This window comes from Choristoneura fumiferana, chromosome 4, assembly GCF_025370935.1.
Source record: "Choristoneura fumiferana chromosome 4, NRCan_CFum_1, whole genome shotgun sequence".
NCBI classification, from domain to species: domain Eukaryota; kingdom Metazoa; phylum Arthropoda; class Insecta; order Lepidoptera; family Tortricidae; genus Choristoneura; species Choristoneura fumiferana.
Genome location: NC_133475.1, coordinates 19,636,633 through 19,649,229, shown reverse-complemented (window position 1 = coordinate 19,649,229; position 12,597 = coordinate 19,636,633). Strand labels below are relative to the sequence as shown.

Sequence of the window (12,597 nt, the reverse complement as noted above, 5' to 3'; positions counted from 1 at the left end):
ATTCTAAAGTACCTAAATATCATAATCATGAACATTTGAGGGCGACCATTGCTTTTGTAAATTCAAAATTGTACTCGGCTATTTTCTTACCTTTCCCGTAAGATATTTTATCAAAAATGGCACCGATCTCTTCAGGGTTCCCGACCTCCACCGATATCTGATGTGACGAGGTCAGTGCGTCCAGCTTGAATACGCTCTGCACTTCGTTCAGCACAAACACTTCCATCAGCTTCCATGTTTTTTCAACCTATAATTAAAATATTCATCGTTTCATCTATATGAATGTTTATAGTTATCTGAGTTGTTTTGTCAAGATCTGGTGATTTTAGTTACTTGAGACATATTGATTTCATTGGTTTAGGATTTTTATTGTTGAATCCAAGTTTGAAGCTCGCAGTCATTTCGTTCTCCTGTACTTTCTATCGTTTTTATAGTATCCAAACCTAAAATATTAATTTTAACACGATTTTTTTTGCTGGCTGTGTTTCTTATTGTCTAATCTATATTTATGTATATGCATCTACACTTTCAATCATTTCGACCACAGAAAGTTCTTGAAATTGGACTTGCAAGGTTTGACTTAAATATAAGTTGCAAGTTCATCAAAACCAGCTATTTGCACTGCTGAGCTAGTTGAAGCTAAAACATGTTGTAGGTATTAACTGTTATTTATTATGTAGATTTACTACATTTTTATTTATCACGAGCATGGTAGTGCAGATTGCTGTTTATTTGCAGTACTGATTTCTAATCACGTGTCTTTTAAATAGAAGAAACACACTTTAGTTTAATGTTATCATTGTGATCTGTTCTTTTATACGAAATTGAACTATCAAGTAAACTTCTCTGGCCTCTTAACATTAGTCTTTGTCATATACACAATATACGTATACTGTGTATCTTTTTTATCTTTCCCATGAATAGAAGGGCGACTAAATTGCGCATGACCAACAAGAGCGCATCGTTTCTTTTATAGCTTAAGTTTCCCTCTATATTCTACACACACAATTGGAAGCACTTTGTTATTTCTAAAGGGCATTGCAGTGGATTTTACACTTAGGCCATTACTGAATAAACAATTAACCGAAAAGTGTTACAATATTGGATGGGATTGCATTTTAGGAAATTAGATATTGTTGGCTTACTTAGTAAATCTGCTTTATCCATTTCAACTGTCATATAATCTCTGAGTTCACTGACAGTTTCATGATACTAAATCATCAAATTGTATGACTGTAGAAATTGATTTAGCAGGCGCTTACTCTACAAGCCAACATTTGGCTTTGTTATTTAGACTGTTATGTGATATGCTTTGATAATATGTTGAGCCCTACGACTGACATCAAACCTTAGTTAGTTTTCTTGGTCTTCTATACCCACTGTAATGGTATCTTGTTCGTTATCCTTCACGAATATAGTTTTACCCCTTTGGGAGTAATCACTTCCAGCAACAAAACAGTCAGCTATGTTTTTTTGTTAAAACCTTTTTTTACTGACAGTGTTTTTGGTTGACAGTACTCGCATGATTGCCGTGGTGGCCTAATGGTTTGACCTATCGCCTCTCAAGCAGAGGGTCGTGGGTTCAAACCCCGGCTCGCACCTCTGAGTTTTTCGAAATTCATGTGCGGAATTACATTTGAAATTTACCACGAGCTGCGGTGAAGGAAAACATCGTGAGGAAACCTGCACAAACCTGCGAAGCAATTCAATGGTGCGTGTGAAGTTCCCAATCCGCACTGGGCCTGCGTGGGAACTATGGCCCAAGCCCTCTTGTTCTGAGAGGAGGCCTGTGCCCAGCAGTGGGACGTATATAGGCTGGGATGATGATGACTCGCACTGTCATCCAAACCGCCCACCATCCCAACATCTTATTAACCGGTAAACAGTCCCATCCTGTGGAGACAATCCTGGCCAGATAATCAGAATTTACTACTACATGTGTGGTCACTAATTTTATATCATCATCATCATCATCAGCCTATAGCGGTCCACTGCTGGACATAGGCCTCCCCCAAAGAGCGCCATTGCGCCCTGTCCTCGGCTCGGCGCATCCAGCTTCTAATTTTATATAAGCGTACCAAATAGCTATTTACGTATGAATTTACATAGCGTTGCAAATTAAATAAATACTTGTACTAAAACCAAACGGTATCCGTTCATTTCGGAACTAACGTTTGCCAACCTGATTCATTTCGCAACTTTTCATTCCGAAAACTCTAAAACTGTAAATATTTCAGGATTTATTTCAGGGCCATCGTGTAGGGTTAGGTTAGGTTAGTTTTATAAAAATCCTGAAATATTTACAGTTTCAGAAATATTAAACAGTTGCGAAATGAAAACTTGCGAAAAGAATCAGGTTGCCAAACGTTAGTTGTGAAACATTAGTGAACCAAAACCAAACACATACGGCATCGACAGCGACGTACTCCACGTACGAAGCAAAACCCTCGTTCAGCCAGATGTCGGACCACCAGGCTGGGGTGACCAGGTTGCCGAACCACTGATGAGCGATCTCATGCGCCACCACCGACGCCACCCGCGCCTTGGCTGTGGTGGGGGAGTTGCCGCTGTCGTATAGCATCGCTATTTCTCTGTGGATGAAATACACCAAGTTTTTTTTATTAAAGCTAAGTCCAAAGACACAAAATTTGACACAAGAGTTCTTCGTTCTATCATTTTCGATTTACCTAAATTTCTGATCTACATAATGTAACACCCAAGAGAAGCCACAGGTACAAACCGGTCAAATGCGAGTTGAACTCGCGTGGAGAAGGTTCCGTACAATGTCAAAGTCAAAATGTTTTCTTCAATTTTTTTATAAATATTTTTACGGTGCTTTTTAAATTAATACAAAATCTCACATTTGAAATCCTCACAGTAAGACGCGAGTTAACCACTACTAGCGCTATCTAGTGGTGTTTTTGTGAACTATTTTCCGTAAGTGAATGTATTATATTGACTTTACCGTTTCTTTTTTTAATTTGTCCCTCGAAAATGACTTATTTAAAAAAAATACCAAATTTCACCTGATTTGGTCCAGTAGATTCGGAGCAATTGACTGTGACAGACAGACGGACAGACAGACAGACGCACGAGTGATCCTAAAAGGGTTTCGTTTTTTTTTGTACGGAACCGTTAAAACTAGTGTAACAAAAGGGATTTTGAATAAGAAGTAGTGCACAGTAATAAAACAAACATAACCCTCCTTGTGGCACTCGGGTAACAGACAGACAAACAGAGCTCCGTTGAAGGGGACTGAACCATAGATCGATGAACGTCATGCCAATTGGTTAAATGAACAAGCATGTAACAAAACATTACAATTGTAACATTAGTAACAGTTGCACCCAATCACAACGTGCATCCATAAATTATAGGGGGTGTGACCAAGTGGCATTAACCAATATTTGTGAATCGAACACAATTTGGGCATAAATTGTGTTTGATATTGCATTTGGTGTGAACATACATATTGCGGTGTGGTCTAAGCACAGAGCGAGTAACTGTTTAGAAAAAATAAGTAGGTAAATACTACAGTGACCTGCACCAATATCGGCCACAACCCTAGAAATAGAATCGTATCATATATTTATGCACGATTTGTTGTGTCAGATACTGTACAGTCAAGGAAACTGAGTGGCGTACCAGGATGGGACTTTTTCACAATCAATTTCGCTATGATTCCTTTGCTGATTGGGAATCTTAGCCCAAGCCCTTTCATTCTGTGAGAACGCCTGTGCCCAACATTTGGATGTGTTAAAACACGACGTACCTACACGCTCATGATAATGTGATACCTATTGATTAAAATAACTATCGTTACATAAAAAATAGATTCGTACTATGCTCAATGTAATTTACATTTACTACATTATAGAAAGTATGAAGCCTTGGTGGCCTAGTGGTTTGACCTATCGCCTCTCAAGCAGAGGGTCGTGGGTTCGAACCCCGGCTCGCACCTCTGAGTTTTTCGAATTCATGTGCGGAATTACATTGAAATTTAACGAGCTTTGCGGTGAAGGAAAACATCGTGAGGAAACCTGCACAAACCTGAGAAGCGATTCAATGGTGCGTGCGAAGTTCCCAATCCGCACTGGGCCCGCGTGGGAACTATGGCCCAAGCCCTCTTGTTCTGAGAGGAGGCCTGTGCCCAGCAGTGGGACGTATATAGGCTGGGATGGGATGATGACATTATAGAAAGTATACTCGTATGGATGCGTAAGAAATAAAAAGATAGTATCCATAGCCGTAACTAAGTCGCATAAGACGACCAGATGGCCTAGTGGTTATGGTTAGAGAACCTGACTACGAAGCTTGAGGTCCCGGGTTCGATTCCCGTGTCGGGGCAGATATTTGTATGAAAAATACGAATGTTTATTCTCGGGTCTTGGGTGTTTAATACGAGTATGTATTTAAGTATGTATCTTTATTTATATAATTATATTTATCCGTTGCTTAGTACCCATAACACAAGCTTTGCTAAGCTTACTTTGGTACTAGGTCAATTGGTGTGAATTGTCCCGTGATATAAGTATATATATAAGAAGGAAAAACGCAGAATATTTACCCCATCAAACAAAATAACCATTCTTACTCGCCAAGCGTCTATACCTTGTCTCTTTGCCACCCCAATTACAACAGACATGATAGATGGCCCTCCAGCTAATGAAGTGTCGCTATTGCCTCCCTCTGGCTCAACTAATCACAAGACTTCGCCCGCCGTTGCAACATATATATATATACAACAATTTGAAGAACGGCAAAAACAAATAGGAGATCAATAATTTTGACATAAAATATTTTAAAGACATCTGCGTATTATAGGCAGTGCTATCAGAGTTGAGGTCACGCATATAAGAACATGTCTTAGAATGACAGCAGGATTTTGACATTTACTCATTCTCCTTTTGTGCAATCAGTTCTTTTTGTAGCTGTGTGTGTAATCATTCACTTCAACTCTGGTGAAACTACATACTACTACTGCAGTTTTAATAGTTTTCTACGTCAGAAAGAAAGAACGGGACCCTGATACTTACACTTTGTTGACCGTCTGTCTGTCTGTCTGTCAAGACCCTTTTTCTCAGAAACACGTAAAGCTAAACCTATCAAGTTGAAATTAATATCTAAATTCAGGTCTGCTACCCCTTAGAGCAGTGGGAAAATCAAACTTCTAAGTCAATGCAGTCAAAAGATAGTCAAAAACCTTGTTTCAGTTATCCTAGAAACTTTTAATTTGGTATATTTTATGACACAGCCAGTAAGAACATTCTGAAAACCAATTATTTCTCGTAAAAGGAGGGTGGCTCTTCTTCTCCTCTATTTCAGCAATCATCTAAAATTACCCCACATTGTGTACATTTTGCTTAGAAGAAGGACTATGCTAACACTGAATAATGGATCGCATTTTTTTTTCTTGTTTTAAATCTGCAATCAGTCGCCAGACTATAATCACATGAGTGTATGAAGAATGGCGGCATGTAAATTTAGAGGCCAGTGCCTCTTACATTAAATAATGTGGTTACCTACGCATTAGTGTGCCTACGCTTTTAAGGTGCGACCAAACCGCTGCTCAAAAAACGGTGACGGCACGGAATCGCACCGTTTGCGTAAGTACCGTTTTTATCGCATGCTTTCCACAACTTCAGGTCTTTACTGAACCAATGTCGTGACGTTTAAGGCACGTCACTGCGATTCCGCACCGTTTCCGTATTTTAAGCAGCGGCGTGGAAAGCATGCAAAAAAACGGTGTGCATACGATGCGTCACTGCGATTCCGTATTTTAAGCAGCGGCGTGGAGAGCGTGCGATAAAAACGGTGCGCATACGGTGCGTCACTGCGATTCCGTGCCATCACCGTTTTTTAAGCAGCGGTTTGGTCGCACCTTTATTTTTTTAACCACAACCACACTGACATTTTGGAGCAATCCTGAAGCTAGAGGATTGGAGTGATGGGCGAGGACTCGCCCTTATTTTTCACCTTAATATTCCTTTATCTTTATAAAATAAAGACAAAACATAAAATAATTCAAACCAAACCGGTCTGTATTTTTTTAATAAAGTTACGTCAACGTCTCTGATGTCATGACTGATGACAAATTCCTCCATCCAGTTTCGAAGGCATAATAATGGTAATAAGATCACGTAAAATATTGAGCTGAGCTGAGGGCTGTTGGCGACATGAATCGACCTTGAATTGGATCACATTTAATGTCAATTTAATGGTTGGTTAATAAAGCAAAGGCTTAGGGGCTGTTTCAGCATCCATTGATTATTGTTAACTAACGGTTAAATGTGATGCCGTCTCCGTCTATTCGAACAAAACAAATAGAGACGGCATCACATTTAACCGTCAGTTAACACTAATCTATGGATGGTGAAACAGCCCTTTAGGTTGTTAAATTATGATTGCTTTTTATGGTTTCGTACAGGGTGATAAACGGGAACCTATTAATGTCGCTACGGTCTGTCTTCGGTCTGTCTGTTATAGGCCAGTATCTCAAGAAACAGTAACAGATAGACAGCTGAAAGTTATATTCCATTTCGATTCCTGTCGCAATATGAAATAAAAATAAATGACATTAATATTGAGGGGTTCCAAGCAACCAATATAAAATTATCCCACGCCGCGTACATTTTGCTTTGAAGTAGGACCGCTAGATTCTTATAGATACCGCCATCCCTTTCGAACCCAGCCGATACGATCGTGCGAGTTAATTACATTTGAATTTGAATTTGACATGGATTGTACATACCATTGTCGTAACTCTTTTCATAGGTACTCGGCTGGGTTCGAAAGGGATAATTTGACATTCCTACAAATCTGTACGGCATTCTCGGTGCATGTCCGACTTTACACTTAGTCGGTTTTTCGTTTAGCAGACTTCTTGTTAATAACAACGATGAAGTGTAAACAAAACTTCTTTAGGTACATGAGGAAGCGGATGCTGGGCAGGTAAATCGATTTCTTGCGGATATTCCGCATTTCCGCAGAAGTAGATGAGTGGTTACGGTGCTCAAAATGATCTAGACACGACTCTACTGCCAAGGGTAATAAGAGTCTTTTTATCATTTTAAGCACTACAACTATTACCTATTACCTACTATTGCTGCTGACTGTACCTATGAACGTTAAACACCTGAAAATAAATTATTTTTATTTATTTGTACCTACATCTAAAACTTACCTAAAAGTCAGCAACCCCCAATTCTCCATAGCGCCAGCTTTGAAATCCGGCAGCGCTATCATATCTATCTTCGGCAGAGGGAACTTAATCTTGTAGTACTCTTCCAGATATTTCAAGATCTTCGGCCCAATATCCAGCGCGTACGACGCAGACTGCAAAGCTTCCTTTCTCGCCCATACTGTGAAGTTCTTGTCGCTCTTTTTCCCGAAGTCGGTGACAGCGAAAGCGACAAGGTACGTCGACATGGGGAGGGACTCTGCGTAATGGTCCCATGCGTAGTTTCTGAGAGTCCCGCTGCAAAGATTGATAAGCTGGTTAGGGAGTAATTTGTTATAATTAAATCTAAGTTTACGGGCGGTTTGTTGGTGTTGATTGTTTTCTGTCACGCAGGATTACAACTAAATTTGTGGCAGTTTTGATTGAAAGGAAACATAATTATGGAGTTCCGTACGAATGCTCGTCACTGTCTTAATAGTTGTCATCTTAAAGCCATATTTTAAAAGGGAAGAAGAATAAGGTAGGCAACCCTAAAAATGTATTAGAACGAAGAACAAAAACTTTTTCTTTTTTGTTCATTGAGCTTAGACAGGTACAGTCTATCATTCAGATATTTCGGAGCAGCTAAGGTGATCAACAATATCGGAGCATGAACTCTAATGCCTTGAAAATAGAGTGCATTATCCGATATTTTTGACTACCTATATCTATATCTGATACGACTGTACAGCAGACAGCCTATATTCAGCACATATACAGCCTAGAGTGCTTGCTCATCGATCTCAATCTTAATAGTTATCTGCTGTTTACCTTCCAATACAGACAAACATAGATAGAAACGTATTCTATTAATAATTGACTTTGTACAGATCTGATCGAGCTTCGTGTATAATAAAAATATTTTACAGCCGCAATATCAAAATTTACAACCGATATTCAGAAGTTATTAATGCCCAAGCCAAAAATATGTAAAAGCGATTGGACGTAGTTTCTGAATCGTTATTACTAGGCAATGATGGGATTAGGAATGCAGATTAGCTTTTACTCGCGGCTTCGCTTGCATGAACCCCGCAAGCGTGGATTCAAATCCAGGTTAAGAGTTTATCGTTTATGTTCGAAATTAGTTACATATATTCTAAAATTACCTTGAGCTTTATGGTAAAGAAAAATATCGTGAAAAGGAAAAAAAACCTCTGAAGAAATTCAATTCGAGATTATTAAAATCGATCGAAGTTGATACAGTAGCTATGGCATCTTACTGCTGCTTTTAGTTTACTTGTGTGGATAGTAGTGACATCTAGTAACAAAAACTTAAACTTTTGAAATTTATCATTAAATTTTGAATGATAATTTTAATCATGTTTTTACAATTGCAAGATGCCATTATCATACATGCCAATTGCTACATAATCTGATCGGTTATACACGATTAGAAAATATCGTGCCATGTCTTGAATAATGATGACGTAATAGGCCCTAGGGCCTAAAGTGGGCCTAGGATATGTTTGATTTATGCCCCTTTTGTTTAGAAGCAGCGATTTATGTTTTTGATAACATATAATATTATATTATTTGTGCAGTTATATACTTACTGGTAAAACTTATAATAATATACTTAATTGTGGCCTAGTGATTCGACCTATGGCCTCTCAAGCAAAGAATCCTGGGTTCAAACCCCGGCTCGCACCTCTCTGTTTTTCGAAATTCATGTGCGAAATTACATTTGAAATTTACCACGAGCTTTACGGAGAAGGAAAACATCGTGAGTAAACCTGCATAAACTAATGGTGCGTGTGAAGTTCCCAATCCGCACTGGGAACTACGACCTAAGCCCCCTTATTCTGAGAGGCCTGTGACCAGCAGTGAAACGTATACAGGCTAGAATGATGATGATGATGATGGATTTCTTTATTGTTGTATCGATCCCAGGGCTGGTACTTATCTCTTTCGGAGTTTCGCTGATAATGCCTCGGCGAGAGGTAATTTAAGAGCATTTATACCTGCTAGCTGAGCTGGCAACGTTGCATTTTTGTTAGTGTTTTGCTATTATTCCATAAAAAAATAATGAAAATTAAAAATGTGGTCTGTTAGAACTCTTCTTAATATATAAGTTAATGTGTCTACTACAATAATAATTCGTTGTAGACTTTTATTTTCTTAAAAAACCGTTAGTTAACATTTAAAAATTAATTATTGGAGTATACACATTAACTTATATATTAAGAAGAGTTCTAACAGACCACATTTTTAATTTTCATTAATTTTTTATGGAATAATCGAGAAAAACTAACAAAAATTCAACGTTGCCAGCTTAGCAGGTATTAACGCTCTAAAATCACGTGTCCGGAATATTATTGATAAGCAGGGATAGGCTGGGATGGATGGATACTTACTGCGGCTCTGTGCCAACGCTGTTCATGTTGGAGACAGAAGTCATGTTCCTGGGCCGCGCGATGCTGATGGTGAACCGAGCCTTCAGGGCAGGCTCGTCCCAGCAGGGGAACGCGCGGCGGGCGTCCGTCGCCTGGAACTGCGTCACAGCTATCCATCTGATGAAGAACGAAGAGATAAATGTGAAAGTTTGTGAAGATGTTTGGATGTTTGTTATTCAATCACGTCTAAACTTAAATGAAATTCGGTATAAGGTGGCCCGGGGCTATTGTAGTTGGGGGAATGTTGTATCTGAGCCGTCTGATGGCATCCTTACGACGCCATGTTCATGTGTGTTGTGTGACAGTCTTCTGGCGAACACAACGTAAAATGGCCGAGAAGAACATGGCGTCGTAAGGACGCCATCAGACGGCGCAGATACAATATCCCCCAGCTACAATAGCCCCGGGTCGCCTTACAGATAGTTTCTGTCCCGGAGAAGGACATAGGATAGTTTTTATCCCGGAAAATTGCATAGTTCCCGCGGGATAGCAATAAACGAGTTCTGCGCGGACGTAGTCGCGGGTAACAGCTAATAATCAATATATGGAAATCTTTATAAGTTTTATAACACTACACACTAACATAATTCGCAACTACGCAACGTAGTTCGCAACTAATGTTTGGCAACTGTTTAATATTTCTGAAACTGTAAATATTTCACTACTTCTATAAAACTAGCCTAATCTAACCTAATAGGGCTCTACACGATGGCGCTGATAAATCCTGAAATATTTACAGTTTTAGAGTTAGCGAAATGAAAAGTTGCGAAATTAATCGGCCGGGCTACTACCAAATGCGAAAATCGAAGTTCGTGTCGTTCGGTCCCTCTGACAGTTGAACTATTTAATACGAGAGTGAGAGGGACGAGAGGCCCTCAGGTTGCCAAACGTTAGTTGCGAAATGAACGCATATACCACTCGTATTAGTTTAAGCCTGATATAAAATTTGTATGCAAAACGCCGGGGTACGGAGTCGTGATTCTGTTCCGCGTACAATCCGGCATTCTGCTTTATGGGATGAGAGAGCGGAATACTAATCAACCGGAAAATCGTAACATTACACTTGACAGCGGTTTGTAAATTGGAGGCCTTCTTTAATTTATTAGCCGTTCTGGAAGTTCACTAACCTTAATATTCTAGGGAGTTTAAAAACATGCTTTAATGGTAACTAATTTATGTAAAAGGCCTTACTTTGCAGAGACCGATATCAATGAACTTAAAGCAATAATTTTGCTCATCCGGTTTTATAATTATAATAGATTTTGCCCGCGGCTACGCCCGCGTGGAATTCGGTTATCGCACGCTATTCCCTTGGGAACTGTGCATTTTTCCGGGATAAAAAATAGCCTATGTCACTCTCTGGTCCATAAACTATCTCTATGCCAAAAATCACGTCGATCCGTCGCTACGTTTCAACGTTAAAGACGGACAAACATACAAACACACACTCGCATTTATAATATTAGTATGGATTTATAATTATAGCTATTAATAGCTCTACATCTATACAACAAATGAGTGTTCATGCACATTTGTTGCATAGACGATAGTATTGTTTTTAGTTCATTAATGGTAACTTCCTAATTGCTCCATTATAAAACCAAGGAAACCTTTGGTGAAACTCCCACTAATATTATAAATGCGAAAGTTTGTATGTTTGTTTATTACTTTATCACGTCAAAACCGCTGAACCGATTTAGACGAAATTCGGTAGGTATACAGATAGTTTGAGTTCCGGAGAAGGACATAGGATAGTTTTTATCCCGGAAAATTGCATAGTTCCCGCGGGATAGCGACAAACGAATTCTACGCGAACGGAGTCGCGAGCAACAGGCAGTATACCTTAAGAATATTCATATTATTATTTTACTAGCTGTTGCCCGCGGCTTCGCCCCGTTGTAATTTTTCTAAATTTTCTTCCATAATAAACTTCTACTGACAATACTCGTAACGAACACAACAAAAAAAATATTAGGGAAATCGGTCCAGCCGTTCCCGAGTTTAGCGCTTAGCAACACATGTTACGATTCATTTTTAGGGGTTTTTTTCCGGAGCCAAAATGGCAAAAACGGAACCCTTATAGTTTCGCCATGTTTGTCTGTCTGTCTGTCCGTCCGTCCGTCCGCGGCTTTGCTCAGGGACTATCAATGCTAGAAAGCTGTAATTTTGCACAAATACATGTTATGTAAAATATGCCAACAAAATGGTACAATAAAAAATTCAAAAAAAAAATCTTTAGGTTACCCCCCATAGACGTAAAGTGGGGGTATCATTGGATAGCTTTTTAAAAACCATTAGGGATTTGCTAAGACCATTTTTCGATACAGTGATTATGTTTGCGAAATATTCAACTTTAAAGTGCAAATTTTCATTAAAATTGAGCGCCCCCCCTTCCCTAAATCTAAACCGGTGGATGGAAAATTTAAAAACAATCATGATGGTAGTAAGTATATCAATCTTACAAGGAAAACTATAACGGCTAATTTGCTTTAGAATTATTAGTAGTTTAAGAGTAAATAGCAGCCTAAGGTATAAAATATACCTAAACATGGAAGATTCCGTATAAAATACGAAATCCTTAGAAAAATATTACTACATTTTTTCGTAATGGCTACGGAACCCTATTTTGGGCGTGTCCGACACGCTCTTTGCCGGTTTTTTATTTATATAGATAGATGTGCAACATTAGTATAGAACACGATGTACTTATTTTTTGGGAGTTCCCGGATTTTAATTACTTAAAACAATGAGAAACAAACAATTAGTTTAGTCAGAATCTACTTTAATTATCTAAATTTAATGAATGCGTGAGTTCATATACCGCCGCTCCTTTACTAGTAATAATTCATGATTGTATCAATCAATCGCCAATCTAATAAGGTTCTTGTTGCCAATAATGGATAGCAATTTCCCACGAGCTAATACAGTTAGCTGTGTAATTTCAACCAGCCAGTCTTTTCTATGTCTCAAAAGAAACCGTTTAAT

General features: G+C 38.8%; 1 protein-coding gene across 3 annotated transcripts in view; it reads right to left on the bottom strand.

Moving 5' to 3' along the window:
* superdeath (Suppressor of ER stress-induced death) overlaps positions 1–12,597 on the bottom strand; it is an 84,098-nt gene that overhangs the window by 12,255 nt on the left and 59,246 nt on the right. For all 3 annotated transcript variants that reach the window (XM_074087203.1, XM_074087202.1, XM_074087204.1), the window contains exons 3-6: positions 9,574–9,729; positions 7,184–7,477; positions 2,408–2,591; positions 91–247 (exon numbers count right to left, since the gene is read on the bottom strand). In XM_074087203.1, the coding sequence (XP_073943304.1) occupies positions 91–247; positions 2,408–2,591; positions 7,184–7,477; positions 9,574–9,729 (791 nt within the window). The remainder of the gene's footprint in view (positions 1–90; positions 248–2,407; positions 2,592–7,183; positions 7,478–9,573; positions 9,730–12,597) is intronic.